Source organism: Montipora foliosa, chromosome 3 (assembly GCF_036669935.1).
Source record: "Montipora foliosa isolate CH-2021 chromosome 3, ASM3666993v2, whole genome shotgun sequence".
In the NCBI taxonomy this organism is placed as follows: Eukaryota; Metazoa; Cnidaria; class Anthozoa; order Scleractinia; family Acroporidae; genus Montipora; species Montipora foliosa.
In genome coordinates, this window is record NC_090871.1 from 10,566,478 (window position 1) to 10,582,326 (window position 15,849).

Sequence of the window (15,849 nt, forward strand, 5' to 3'; positions counted from 1 at the left end):
TCAAAACAGATTCCTTGATCCAACAACACATGACAGTCCCCTAAAACCAAAATTACATCACTAATGCTTCCAGAAAACAACAGTCTAAAAAAAAAAGATTTGGAAAACAGTCACGAACCTGAAACTATAGATATCTATATACATCTGTACCTACACTTCTGTTCTTCCAAACATTATTTTAACTAACATGGATTTTGATTTTGATTTTAAACTCAAATTAATTGCAAATCCATAACTTGGTATAAACTACTTGAACGCAAGGATCGTTGAGTTGTGACTGCTAAAAAGTACAATAACTCAGACATTCACCAGAAAAGGGAATGTAAATGACCTTAAAAGCAGCTATTTAAAATATTTGATACTAGGGTTACGTTCCCAATGACACAATTACATTCAAAATCAAATTCACATCTGATCGAATCATTGATCATTCATGTAGCGGTGCCGATCGTAAGTGAGTAACGCAGAAAAAAATAACCTTCACGTTGAACAATATTGCCATTTCCCTGCCACCTGGTACAAGCCAATTCACACATGAACGGAAACCTTAGGAATCCTCCTTTCTGTACATTACAGTAACTTTTTGTACCCGGTGGCAACAAACTTTCCACATTAAAAATTGCGTAAAAACCTCACCTGTTTCGCAGCTCTTATCCCACGAAATAAAATTTTCCAGGAGCAAATTTTCCGAGGATACTAGTTGGATTGGAGTTGCAAACGTGTTACAAAACATAAACGTTCCCTAAGAATATATTCCACTTGAGACTGGCGTTAAAACTAGCCTCGATCGCTCTAAAGAGAACGGAAACCAACAAGCTACCGATTCTCAAACGGTAGCCATTTTTCTGTTCTTCTCAGGAGTGCTTTTTTCATGAGAGCCAATGATAGTCCCGGAAACGTATCACGTGCCATTTTGCGCGACTCATGCGCAGACATTTTTCGCCAGTGAAACCGGTTTGGTGTTAGCGTGTGTCACCTTGCTTTTATTGTTGTTCCTATTTTCAGGGCGGGGTAAGAGGGGGTCCCGGAACAGGATGACCAATCAATAACCAAAAGTTCATGTAAAACCAGTAACTACATAATGTGGGCAGTGTAAAAAATAGTTTTTATTAAGTATGTAAACTATTTTAATTGTGATGTGGTAGAATAGCATGAAGTGATTTTAGCGTTAAACTCATGTCAGTCTTAACAGCCGTCTTTCCGGATGTCACGCACACTACCCCCAAGGAGACTTTGGGGGAAGCGTTGCGTCATCCCGAGAATATTCCTTAGCTTAGGTACTTGGATAAAGATATTTGCAGCAGTAGACTCACATTTCGGATTGATGGGGGATTCTTGGTAGCTCAGGCTGAAACTTTTTGCAATCTATTGTTGTTTTTCGATTTAAGCTTAATAGCAAAAGTTAGAGGTGGGAAATATTCCTTTAAGATTTTCATGAAAATCATTATGGCTTCAGAGTAACATTTAATTTGATAGGAGCCTGTATTTTTCAAAAGTTCAAAATAAATTTAATGCAATTTGTTGCTGTGTTAAAGTACAGCAGGAGATGACTGGCGGATTGCACGGTGCACAAAACGAATAGGAGCTTTTGGTCCCACACCCTACTTTTCCCTGAACGTTCGAGGCAGTTCCCGTGTTGTAAGATGGACGTTAACGTGCTCATATATATACGACATACGTAGTATAGAGATGTTAAATAATGATATCGCGAAAATTTCCATTGCTTATCTATGCGCACTAAGTAAGCATGGTTAATGGGGGAGAATAATATGCCAGTCAAATGATGTGATCAGCCCTTATACCAGATGCATATAAATCAAAAAGTTATAATAAAGGAAGATATAAAAACAAAGCAGCCGACTAGTGGGGACCCACATTTGAAAACTGCCGAAACTAACCTTTACGTGGTACATACAGAAATAATTTCGATCGTCATCAAAATCCATTGTTTCCTGCCTGCTTCGCCGAATGGCTACAGAAAAAACGGATGTGGCCTTCTTTTACAGTAGGGGAATTATCAGGGATACTCTCACTGCTAATCCTATCACATCATTCTTAATACACATTGCATTACTCATACTTAGATATTTGCAATAAAACACAGCCGTGGTAAGGATGATAGATCCAAATCAAGAACCTTCGGACATGTGTCCGTCTTTCATATTTCAAGGATTATTGTTTGAATTACATATATCTTCACTATCGTCAAAATTCGCCTCCCTGCATTTTTCACGGCGGGTGGAGAACACCCACCCGTATAGTCCAAGGGTAAAAGCTACTTTAATACCAAACCTTTGAATGTGTCCTTTAGCAGCATGTCGTAGTGATGTGGGATATAGATCAATTGAAGCCTTTAAGTGCTACTGTGGTTCTTTATTGACTCCGAGCTTTCGCCGATCTACGGCATCATCAGGTCCCTGATGATGCCGTAGAACGGCGAAAGCTCGGAGTCAATAAAGAACCAAAGTAGCACTTAAAGGCTTCAATTGATCTATATCCCACATCACTACTTTAATACCTTTACAGGACTCACCATCATATCTGAAAGTTCGAGGTGAAAGTCAAATGTGTCATGAAAATCTCTGTCGGTTTCCTTCTCGGAGCTATCTTACGTCATTTTGCTCCGAAACGACAATGAGTTGACTCAGCAAACACGGACCAGGAGGTTTCGCAAGGAAAATGCAAATTAGCATATATTTTTTTCTAAACAGAAGTTTGTTAGAGGAGTCCTATAACAAACCATTGTTATTTTACCACGGTGAGTGATCGAGTGAATTGGACCTGAAGTTTATGCTCGAACGCCACCTGACTAACACAAATCAAAGAGAAGCCGAGGCTGTGGCAAAATAATTTGTACAATATGGCCGCGGCTGGGGTCATTGCCATTGCCATTGCCAATACCCATAGGGCTGCATCCCCCCCCCCCCCCCCCCCCAAAAAAAAAAAAAAGAAATTTTGGGCAACTCAGAGTTTTTTTGGGCAGCAAGAGAAATTTGGCCAAATCCCCGTTTTAAAGTAGTTTCCATGTTTTTTTTTTTCTCGAAGAGGTAGATAGTCGGCGTGTGCGCGGATAAGGAGACATGACTGTTTCAGAAATGCACGGGACAAAGCACGACAATGATCTATTTAATTTGTTTCCAGAGTTTTCTTGTGTGGTACATATCCTTGAGCCGATTTCTGCTAGATCGTGTTCTGCACAACGATCATTTAGTGGATTGAATGGGACAACAACTTGTCAGTAACATCTCACCCAACTTCGGTCGTCGACAGATATTTCTTTTAACGTGTTTTATAAGCTCCTATGATAGATTCATGTGTAAGAATATTTCTACTTCATACGGTGTATGTTGGCCTATATGTTAGTGCATCGTATGACCCTTGTTTCGTTTCGACTGTTTCTTAAAAATTTGGGCAACTAGCGAGAATTTTTTGGCAAATAGCTCACCGCACCCCCGTCAAAGTATTGCCCGTATGCTTATGCCATTACCAATATTATCGCCATTGCTATTGCCAGTATCATTGCCATTCAAATAAAGCTGTGATCCTCGCAGTTATGAACGCAATTTTAGCAACTGCGTAGAGAAGCTTGTAAAAAATTCAGGACTTCAACGGGGTTTGAACTCGTGACCTCGGGATGCCGGTGCGACGCTCTAACCAACTGAGCTATGAATCCACTGATATTGGGAGCTGATCATTTTCGGGTTCATATGTTCCCAAGATAAATGAATCAATGAACGCTAAAATGCTAAAATAGCGTTCAACTCCGTTGAAGTCCTGAGTATTTTAGGCTTCATCGTAGCCTCACTTGATTTTACATCCGCAGTTTAATATATGATTCATTTCATATATCATTGCGTTCATTGATTCATCCATCACGGGAATACTTGGATCCACAAATTACCAGCTCCCAACGTCAGTGACTTCATAGCTCAGTTGGAAAGAGCGTCGCACCGGTATAAAGGGGGCACGGGTTCAAACCCCGTTGAAATCCTGAATTTTTCAGGATTCTCTACTCATTTGCTAAAATTGCGTTCGTAACTGCGAGGATCATAGCTTCACTTGATTTTTTATCCGCAGTTCAATATATGATTCGTTTCATGCATCATTTCATTCATCATTGCCATTGCCATTTTTAGTATCTTTATCGTTATCTTTGTCGTTGTTGTTTTCCCTGTCACAGTCCTTGTGGGGGCAGTGCAGCCCAGTAGTTAGGACGCTTGCCTCGAGATCCGGAGATCCCGGGTTCAAGACCTGTTCTTGACCACTATTTGAAGGTGATCCTGCTTCTCCCTGGTTCAACTTTCTGTCTGTATTTGTAAAATGTGCGTCCGGCAAGTTGGGTTCTTGAACTAGTGTTCTGTTGTAGCATTGTTTACGTTGTGATTGGCCCTTAAAAGCCCCTCTGGACAGTGGTCATTGTCATTTCATTGACACAGTCGTTAATTTCATTGCTATTGCTGTTACTGTTATTTTCATTTTAGTTGCTATTAGCATTCCCACTGAGGCTGAAAACCACGGCACGGGGTTTAAACAAACTTTCCAGGCGTTTATTCCAACAACGAGCGCGGGAGGGCTCTGCGACTTCACATTATATGCCAAAACACTCTTCAAATCGTCGACCACGAGGTACCTTTGACCCTTACAGGGGTTCAATTACAATGCAATGCACTAATACCCTAATTGCGTGACCTACGTTCATGCATGAGTAACGCACGACAGAACTCTTCTACACTAGCACTAGCATGTTTATTGGCATTGTCATCGTCATAGCAATTACCACTGTCACTGGCAATATCATTGCCAAGTGCATTTTAAGCGAGTTCTCGATTTTCTTCATTTTCAGTTGCATTAATCATCATGGCAGGTTTCAATTCGATGCTTTCGACCTCCGAAAGAGCACGCTATGTAGTTCTTCTGGGTGATGTTGGAACTGGTAAGTCCACGTTAGTAGAGAAACTGACTGGAATAAGGGGCAGGAAATCAGATGCAAACGAGAGTTTTACACAGACCTTCGAACATTTCCGCGTCCCTGACGGCAGCCTTGTTGTAGCCGACACACCAGGCGGCAACGCATTGAAGGATAAATTGGACCACAACTTGGAGATAGCAAAGGCACTCAATTTTAGACCTGTCTCAAGAATATTTATTGTTGTTAAAGCGGAAACTCGCATTGATTCTGTGGTCGACAATGCTCGCAAGTATGCTGATCGCTTTGTAGAGCTCCCTATGGACGTAGTAGGGGTTCTTGTCACGCATATGGATATGGTAGACTGGACGGAGAAGGAATTCATACCACTGATAGAAGATGAGCTTGGTATCGATACTGTTGTCTTTTCTTGGATTACCACAGAACACGAGACACTAAAGAAAAACATAATCAATACCTGCAATGAAGAGCATAACCTGACAGTGGATGATGAGAACTTTTTTGAGCTTTTCAAAATCCCCAGCAATCATCGAAAGATTCTAAAGTTCACCAGTGATGAAGTTAAGAGGTTTTCAGAGAAGAAGAAGGCTTTCGATGAAGCAAGAAAAGCGTTCAGCGGCAAAGAATTGGTTGACCTTGTTTTTGAATTCCAGGCTTACATGACAGATGAAATTGTTGAAGCCCAGAAGAGGATGTCTGAGACCAACAACTTTACATTTGAAGGTGATGTTGCTGCCATTGAAGCTGGTCACGTTGCTAACATGGTGAATCAACTTCGCACGGTTCTCTACGATATCAGAACGGAATGTCTGGGATACCAGAGTGAGCATGGAGTATCTGAATTGCGCAAATGTCCACACTATGGTACCATTTGGACCAAGTCAGAAGGCTGTGAAGGCAATACAATCTGTGGAAATCGACTTGACAATGTCAACGACTTCAGGGATCCATCACACGCAGAACTGGGCACCTTTTCGTTTAGATGGCTTGTTGATGGCCAACTTCGCATCACCAAGGTCAGCCATAAGACCGTGAAATCTGAGAGAAGTTCGAAACCACAATTTGGATGCGGAAAGTCAATTAACTGGAAAGAGATGGCAACAGTTGCGGTCCCAACTGAATTAAGTGATTCGGGCAATGTTGGAACAAGTGATATTAATACCCTACAACCAACTGCAGCAAATCTCCGAGAGGAGCCGTCTAAAATGATATATGCTGTCGGAAGAAAGTGGTCAAAACGAAAAAAAACATCCAAGCCATCGAGCCATGGAAAAAGCGATATTAATATCCCCCCACCAACTGCAGCAAATTCCCGAGAGGAGCCGTCTAAAATGATACATGCTGCTGGAACAAAGTCGGCAAAGCCGGAAAGTCCACCCCAGCCATCGAACCATACTAACAAATGTTGTTGCATAATGTAATTTATTAGGTATTATTTGATTAATTAATTACTTCGATTTAAAAAAAATGTCTTGTGGCATGTAAAACCTGGTCTCATCATTTAAGGTTGTAATCAAATTTTGCAGTGATGAGAATGGATAAATTGTCTTTTACTCTAGCCGTGTTCGTCGAAGTAAAAGGTCGACAATTGATCTGCAATGAGCAAGCAGGAGGTCTGTATGGGAGGTCCGTAAGGGAAAACCAAGTTCGCCAACACAAACCGAACACAGTGAGGTGTGTACCATTGACCGAGGTCAATATTCTCCCATACGACAGACCAACTTTGCCCTATTAACAAGATGTTTATTATTGAAAAGGTGGGCCCGCACACAAAACGAAGAACGACAATGACACACACACGCCGCTTTCCACAATCGCACAACGCACAAGCATGAAACTTCTAAAACAAAATAAACTAATGCTTTCAATTTAAGAGAAAAAAAAAGAAAAGGAAGTCCTAATGTTAGGGAAGATAGTAAATCCTAAAACATAAATTATCTATTCCTCAACTTAGCTTGAACGATAATACTAAATTTACTGATTGCTTTACTCTAATATTTACAGTCAAACAGTCCAGTTTCTTTCGATTTCTTTAAGTTCCTCTTAAAATCGTATCCAACAAGCCAAAACACGTGATCCACCAACCTTGCTTCCGTTCTCCCATACGTCTGACAAGATTCCTTCCTTGATACCTTTTCGGCTGTCAATGTTGCTGTTGCTTTCTCACTGTTTCTTTCCTTTTACAGCTACGTCTACAGAAGACATGTCCAATACACTCAACTAGATTCCAGTCGTCAAATCTAGATTCAATTGGAGTTACTAGAAGTCTAGTCGTGAAATGGAACCGGAAGTCATACCTGTTTCACGTTCGAGAGGGTGAAATCCATCGGAGTCCACTGGCGCATTGAGTCCAATGGAGTTACGGGAAGTCTACTCGCAACATTTCAAATAAGCTACGCAAAGGAACAAGCGCACAACACATTGTGTATACCTCGTTCTTAAAACTAGAATTAAAGCAAGTTACGTTAAATGCAAAGTGCACGACACATTGTGTATTCGTCGTTCTTAAAGCCGAAATTTCAAAGAACTTGAAGCCTCGTAAAGAAACAAGCGCGCAACACATTGTGTATACTTCGTTCTGAAAACCAGATTTGAAATAAGTTACGTTAAAAACAAACGTGCAACAAACAGTGTATACCTCGCTTTTAAAGCCGAGACTTGAAATAAGTTACGTTAAAAACAAGCGCACAATACGTTGTGTATACCACGTTCTTAAATCCGAGATTTGAAATAAGTTACATTAAAAACAAGCGCACAATACATTGTGTATACCTCGTTCTTGAAGCGGCGATTTGAAATAAACCGCGTAAAGAAACAAGCGCGCTCACACATTGCAATTATCACACCTTTGTTTCTATTTCATCTATGTTAGTTAATAAACGTGTGCACGATACAAAGTTAAATGTTTGGCTTGCGATTATCACGGGTTCTTTTTCTTTTTATCATTTACTTTGGCTGTTATGCATAGCGGTTCTCAATGGACTTTCAAACGAATGCCGTGCATCTTCAATTCCATCTGGCAACACAGCCACATCTCAATAAACTTATGTTTTTAGCAATATATGAAACATATATTTGTCCATCAAACCTATTAAAGTGAAGCTTATTTACGGCCTTATACTAATCCGGATAAACAACTAAATACACACACGCCTGTGCGCGTGCACAATAGGCCATTTCCAAGTTTGTGCCTGCCTTCCCTTTAAAGCGAGTCTAAGTGCGAAGGTTTTCTTATGAAAATTAGTTTTCATTAATGTGTAAAGTATACCCAATTGCCATCACAAAAGCTTTGCACCTAGACTCGCTTTGAAGAGGAGGCAGACATAAACTCGGAAATGGTCTATTCCGTATCAGTCATAACGTCTTCTCAATGGGTACGCGTCTTCTTTCGTTAAAATGACAGCATTGTGTATTGCTCCAGTGATTTGGTTAGACGTTGTTCACAAACTGATGTTTATTAAAATCCTTTAAAACTCTATAAACACCGTGAGAACTAAAATAAAAGATACAAATAAATTACAAAGTAAGATTGCGAAAATAACAGGATATAAAAATGTCTTACACGCTTCGAAAGTTACAAAGGTAAAAGGAAAAACTTAAGATCAATCTACAAATAACGGTAAACGATGTCGTATACAACTTGACTTTAACTGAAGCCTTAAATCTTTATTTTACAATTATAAGCGATGAAATTGAACTTAAGCGAGTAAAGCTACAAACCGCGTACATAAACAAACTAAAATAGCGTCAAAGATAATTACCTTGGTGCTGCCTTGATCACCAGAACAATGATAAACTTGGAGAAACTTGTTAACTTGTGATGAATTAACGTATCTTGCGTCAACTGATCTTGTAAACGATAAAATTAACCTTTTGTAACGGTAGTTGGGTGTCGCGGCGCTTACGCGTGAGTTTTTGCGACACCATAGAACTTACTCGAAAGATCTAGAGACTACGGTAGCGTACACGAGAAACTAATACGCATTAAAAAAGCCTTACACAACTGAATACACGTTAAAGAAACTTCCAACAACTAGGAATAGTACTCTTAAGGATGCAAAGTCTAGAAACTGAGCGTTAAACAGCTTAAATGAGAAACCTGTTGAAAACTTGCGCAATGTTGCGCGTGCAAAATTTGTTGCTGAAGCGCGCGCCGCTTTAAGTGTCGTACATCACGCGCGCGCAATTTAACTGCTGTCGCTACATTGTGTATACCTCGTTCTTAAAGCCGAGTATCCGAAAGTATGCGATCTCGTCATTTAGTATATAGTGTTTTAACGGCATTTTATTCTTTTGAAATTTTGGTTTGTTTATCCAGTAGCTATATCACGTTCCTTAATTACTTCAAAACATGTGTATATTCTATAAATTCGTCAGATCTCCAAATAAACCTCAGGCTGATGAAAGCTGGTATTGACCAGCCGAAATATCGTTAGTTAATAGTTAATAAGTTAGTACATGATCCTGTATAACTCAACAAAAAAAGCAAGGTGACACAAACAGCAACACGGTGAGGCCAACACATCACGCATGCGGATAACCATTTCACGCGGTCAATTAGCATGTATTAGTATGCGATCTCGATATTTAGTATAAAGTGTTTCAACGGCATTCGAATCTTTTGAAATCTTGGTTTATTTATCCAGTACGTTATCATGTAAAATCTTTCTTAATTACTTCAAAACATGTGTATACATATTCTGTAAATTCGTCAGATCTTCAAATAAGCCTGATGAAGGCTGGTATTGGCCAGCCGAAATATCGTTAGTTAATAGTTAATAAGTTAGTAGTGATCCCGTATACTTAAACTCCAGTTTTGCATTAACCGTCACTTCTAAAGATGTATGCAGAAGCATACGAAACGTCAAGTAAAAGATTAGATATAAATAATGCGTTTATATGGGATGTTTGTCACCGCTGTTTGTGTGTTATTTCTGATAAATCCTTATTCAATTTTACATTTTCTTTTTTTAAGGAGTTATTCAATATTCATTATTCTGCCGGGGAATGTCAGAGGCACACTGTATTTCGGTTTTAAGGAATTTTTGTCCTAACCACGGTTAGCTAGGTAGTTTAATTTGTTAGTTCATTTGCGCATTATAAGTATGCGATCTCGTTGTTTCAACGGCATTTTACTATTTTGCAAGTTTGGTTTGTTTCAGTCAACTAGCTATATCACGTTACGTTATCATTTACTTCAAAACATGCATGTCTATATTTTTTCTGTAAATTCGTCAGATCTCCAAATAAACCTGATGAAGGCTGGTATTGGCCAGCCGAAACATCGTTACCTAAAACACCCGCTTGTTATGTTAGCTACATCATGCTGATGAGGCACAGCAATGCCGAAACAGCTGTCCATGGCTGCTAATTCAGTGACCGAGTGAAATTTTTGTGCGCATGCGTGATGTGTTGCCACATCGGGTTAGTATTTGGGTCACTTTTCTTTTCTCGTTATCTTTAAACTTCAATTTTTCTATTAACCGTCACTTCTGAAGATGTGTGCGGAAGCACACGGAAGGTCAAGTAAAAAATAGTTTCAAATGATGCGTTTATATCTGATGTTTGTCACCGCTGTTGGAATTGTATGTTATTTCTGATAAATCTTTATTCATTTTTGCATTTTTTTTTTTAAGCAGTTATTCAATATTCATGATTATGCTTCCCCCCCGAATTTGCATGAGCGAGGAAATCTTGGAACTGAAGCTTGAATGGGACAAAGCAATTCTGATGCGTACTCTCACTTTTCGGGTTTTCCGCATTTGCTCGTCTGCTCGTTTGTTACAATCGTCTTTGGATGAACTTAAGAAGTTGTCACAAAACGGTTACCCCAGAGGTGTTGTTAATTATAACATGAATGATGCCTTACAAAAGCAACAAAACAAACCTTTGATCCCAACCATCATGGTTCCCAAAACGAAAATTTTCTTAGTTTTACCTTGTTTAGGGCTACAAAGCAAAATCGTTAGTAAAGAAATTATGTTGTGTACAAATAACTTCTCCCGGTTCTTTCCGGTGCAGAAGTAAAAACTGCACAACCTGCCCCTATATAGAACAGGGCCGTAATCGATACAACTTTTTTTCTTCGGGTAAAAGCCATAAAATCAAATCTCACAATGCTTGCAACACTTTCAATGTTATTTACATGATTCAGTGTAAATTACGTAATCTTCAGTATATCGGGGAAACCAAGCGTCGCCTAATAAACACAGACGCCCTATTCTCAGTCTCAATAGGATTTAGATCCAGACCGCAGTTCCAGAACACTTTCTTAGCAATAACCATTCACACAGTCACATGTTACTCATTCCGTGATCGAAAAGCTCAGCAATGAACGTGACTCTTTTGGGAAAGCCCGGGAAGCCCATCTTATTGAAAAATCTCAACTTACAGAACCTCTTGGGATTATAAACAAGCGTTACGGATAAAATAATTTAACGATCTCGTCAAAATCTAACTTCAAAAATAATGTTGATGATATCCTCTTACAAAGACTGCTAAAATATGATGATTACATTGATGTTTCGATAATATTGGCAAATTTTGACTCCTTAGTTTAGTATGTCATGTAGTTAAAAATTTATTTATTCAATTTAAACTACTTTTTTCATGTTTATTTATGTTATACTGTACAAGTTCTAAGCTGTTCTCCACTGCACTAACTGTATTCTAAACTAATTTATTTTATTTTATTTATTTATTTATTTTTATGTGAATGTGTAGTTATGTGTTTGTAACCATTTAATCTGGAATATTTATTGTAAGCAATGCTCGCCTTGACTACCTATTGCTAACTGCGAGCATTGCATAGTTTTGTGATATTTTATGCAAAATACATAACAAAAACTGAAACTGAAAAACTGAAAACTGAAACTGAAAAACTGAAACTGGATAGTCTCATGTATTACTAATTAATCGAATTTTAAAGTTTTCTTCTCTAGGGAACTGTTAAGAGGGAGATTATTCGACAAACGATTATGGCAATCAATACAGGAGATGGAACTCGAAAATCGTTACGACAACTATCGTGTTCATCAGAACTAACCTCGGGAGTTCACAATGAATTAATAATGTTAATGATCTTGAACATTTTGATTTCCGTTACTGCAATTCTGGGGAATACTCTTATCCTACTTGCCCTTAACAAAGTTTCTTCGCTACATTCGCCCTCGAAACTCCTCTTTCGAAACTTGGCAACGACGGATATTTTGAATGGTATCATCATAGAACCTCTTTTTGCTGTATTTCTTTTCTCCATTACAAAAGGACAATGGAATATTTGTCGCTACATTATTGAATTTGTTACTGTGGTCGGTTATAGTTTGTGTGGTGTGTCTATATTAACGATGGCATCGATAAGCGTGGACAGATTACTCGCCTTGTTGTCAGGGATGAGGTACAGACAAGTTGTAACTAGGAAGCGTGTGTGGATGACCGTCGTTTTGACTTGGATTGTTGCGAGTGTCGGTTCAGTTATGTACCTTTGGGACCAGCAGATAACCATATGGTATGCTCAAACGGTGATACTGCTATGTTTAGTCACTTCACTGTTTTCCTACTCCAAGATATTCCTAAAACTTCGTCATAGCCGAGTGCAAGCTCAGGGCCAGATTGATCAAGATCATGCAAGCCATGGAGTTTTATCGAGAATGGCGCGATATCGAAAAACAGTGTACAGTGTATTGTGGGTGAAGTTAGCATTAGTAATTTGTTACCTGCCATATTTAATAGTGAACATTTTGATGTTTTTTACTGCACCATCGCATTTTCTTTTGATTGTATTTGTATTTTCAGTAACGTGTGTCTTTCTGAACTCGACACTGAACCCAATTCTTTACTGTTGGAAGATTAAGGAAGTCAGAGGGGCAGTAAAAGATACGATTAGACAACTGCTTGGTCGATAACCGTCCTCGCAGTTATTTGTACTATTTGTTTTCCATAAATGATGAAGACACTCGGATATTTCGATTTTGCAAATATGCGACGAATAGAATGAAAAAGCTACAGAAGTCAACAAAACGGACATGCAGCTATAAATATGCTATTTTGAGCGCGCTTTGTGTTCTCTCTTGAGGGTCTTAGCTTTTTCTGGCTTTTTTGTGTCTTAATTGTCTGACTGTGGCGATCTTTCTCGCTAAGTATTTTAAATTACATCGTAAGCATTAGATTCATTTTTATTTAACACAAAATGGTGACATAAAATATAGCCTATAGTCTACTTATAAATAGTTTTGTTAAAAAGTATAAGACATTTTCTAAGGTGCTAAAAAGCCTGAACGGCAAAGAGGCAAAGTCGAACCTGCAAAATGTTTGTCATTACGCATCTTGTAGTGTACTAACCAGTTTTTAAAGGATGAGGAACTAAACAACTTGAGGAGCTTAAATTATCATATGATCACAAGGAAAATAGAAAATAAACGATCCTCTGACAACTAAATGTTTGGAGGTAGTTCTTTGTTTTCCCTTGTTTGTATAAATAGAAAATTCTTATCAGACGATCATCTGAAGCAATAAATAACGTAACTCTCTGGTAGATATTTTTTTATTCACTTTTGATTTTCGAGACTAAAGGAACAGAGTGTATAGGTGGTTTGGAACCAATCTCTGGAGACACATATGACAATGCTGCAATGCACAATTGCTGGTGGACGAACAAACGGAGTTAATGAGAGATCCAATTCTCTTTTCGTCCACCACCAATATGGCTGCGATGACGTAACGTAAAAAACACCTATTGGTGTATTCCAATATGTTGAAGGAAATGATTGGAGTGTTGTTTGCGCATTGTACAAATATTATTAAGGTGCTGATTTTCAATTGACATTTGATTTATTTCTATATCCAAAACAAACCAATTAATTGCAAAGAACAACATTCATCAATACAAGGAGGAAATAAGACAAAATCCTTGCCATTCTAATGTAGTGTTTTACGGAGAATGAAATTGAAGTGAAAAGAGTGAATCGTGAGGGCCATTCTTCAAACGAAGCCCTCTGACTGCATAAGGTTCAATCGTAATGACTGCTTATAAACAAATCTTTGTCCGATTAATTGTTTGCCAAAGGCTTTACCTGTGCAGGTGACGACCTAGATCGTAAAATTTTGTGGATTTTTTAAAAATTCTTTAAAAATAAAAAAAAATGAAATAAAAACTAAACTAGTGAGCAGCACTCTGCAAACTGTAACTGTAAAACTATATTCTCCGACACGTTTCGGCTAGCTAACAAAGACTTTTTCAGGGAGTTTTATCTACAATAATACATTTAACGCCTGTTCTCTTTCGAAAATCGGGTGAAACCATAATGTTGGTGGCCTTCATTTTTGCCATCAGATATGGACGGTTAACTACAGGCGTTTATCAGTGTTTATATTAATTGTAAAACTCCCTGAAAAAGTCTACGTTAGCTAGACGAAGCGCGTCGAAGAATAAACAAGTTTTACAGATACAGTTTGCAGAGTGCTGTTCACTAGTTTACTTTTTTAATTAAAAAAAAAAAATTCAAATTGTCCGATTAATTGTTTGACAAAGGCTTTACCTGTGCAGGTGACAACAGAGATCTTAAAATGTTGTCGATTTTTCTTCTCGTCGGTATATCCTTGTAAGGTAGCTTTAAAGCAGTGATAACTTACGGAAAAATCGTAGTGAAATGAAAAAAAAAACATGAATAATTAAAGGGAAACGAGAAGCTTCTTATTCAATTGCATTGCTGAAGTACTTAAAACGCGCGTTTGATGCTAACGTAAAGTATGTCTCTAAGTTATGGTGAAACAGTGATGACCAGCTGTGTGTTAAGGGGAATTCGAAAATAGAGAATTGATCATTATTAAAGAAGAGAGAGATTTTGTCTGAGTTTGACAATTATAACCAGACGGATAGTGAAATGAGCGCGAGCTTTTGAAATGTGGGCGAGCTACACTGAAAGAAGAGTTAAGTGGCGCTGAGCTAACGTCATGTGGACGCAATAGGAGAGAGACTTTCGGTGAGACTTTAGGTGAATGTGTAGCAGTCATGAACCAGAGATAAGTTGTTTGCTAGAATAAACACTGAAAGAGTACAATGTTGCCGTTCCGTTACACTATGATAGCATGTTTGCCTTGATCAAAGTACTGACACTTTTTGGGCACATGTGTTCCCATGAAAGGACTGATAAAAGAAAGATATGCATCGCAGAGGTCACTGGTTCAAATCCGATTGAGGCCGCCTGAATTTTTCAGCTGTCTATTAAGTGAAAACTTCATCTTCTGAGTGTTCATGAATAGTGTAAAGAGCCCATATGATAAAATACTTATTGACTGAGTTTAGGTCGGGCCGGACAGGAAAATATTTGGCGCACGTACGCCATGACCTCGAGCCAAATATTTTCTCGTCCGGCCCTCCCACTTAGTCAATAAGTACATATTATTTCAGTGTCTAGTACACGTGGTTTACGCAATGAGACCAAGCAAAAGTATATGGAGCAATACTTCTACCTTCCTTACTCTATGCATGCGAGACATGGACTGTTTACAGCCGGCATGCCAAGCAGTTAAATGCCTCTCATCTGAGATGCCTCAGAACCTTGTTCCATGTCAAATGGCAGGGCAGAGTTCCTGACACTGAAGTTCTGCACCGGGCTGAAATGGAAGGCATACATGCTACCTTACTGCGAGCACAGTTCCGGTGGTCTGGCCACGTTCGCCGTATGAGTGATCGTCGACTCCCAAAGAGACTGTTCTATGGAGAGCGCTCACGCGGCAGACCCAAGAAGCGCTACAAAGACTCACTGAAAGAATCCCTCAAGCGCTGCAACATTCCCGACTCCACCTGGGAAGAGACGGCGGAAGATCGTGCCAGCTGGCGATCCCTTGTGAGTTCTGAAGTCGCTGCCTTCAAAAAGAGGCGAGTGATTGAAAACCAACAGAAACGTTAGAAGAGGAAAGAT

General features: G+C 39.0%; 2 protein-coding genes across 11 annotated transcripts in view; both read left to right on the plus strand.

Moving 5' to 3' along the window:
* The window catches only part of LOC137996723 (uncharacterized), a 49,487-nt gene extending 41,360 nt beyond the window's left edge, over positions 1 to 8,127 (plus strand). For 4 of the 10 annotated variants that reach the window (XM_068842272.1, XM_068842273.1, XM_068842274.1 and 1 more), the window contains one exon: positions 4,844 to 7,102. In XM_068842272.1, coding sequence (XP_068698373.1) covers positions 4,858 to 6,348 — 1,491 coding nt within the window. In that variant the 5' untranslated portion in view covers positions 4,844 to 4,857 and the 3' untranslated portion in view covers positions 6,349 to 7,102. The other 6 variants (XR_011122348.1, XR_011122351.1, XR_011122350.1 and 3 more) reach the window with 4 other exon arrangements.
* An 819-nt stretch (positions 8,128 to 8,946) lies between these two features.
* On the plus strand, positions 8,947 to 13,322 carry LOC137994482 (adenosine receptor A3-like). The gene is made up of 2 exons (XM_068840064.1): positions 8,947 to 10,512; positions 11,856 to 13,322. Exon 2 carries the CDS (start codon positions 11,905 to 11,907, stop codon positions 12,829 to 12,831), a length of 927 nt encoding a protein of 308 aa, XP_068696165.1. The 5' UTR covers positions 8,947 to 10,512; positions 11,856 to 11,904; the 3' UTR covers positions 12,832 to 13,322.
* Positions 13,323 to 15,849: the final 2,527 nt, after the last annotated feature.

What these genes read in the sequence shown, in the direction of transcription:
- LOC137994482 (XM_068840064.1), top strand. Translation starts at nt 11,905, where the DNA reads ATGGCAATCAATACAGGAGATGGAACTCGAAAATCGTTACGACAACTA.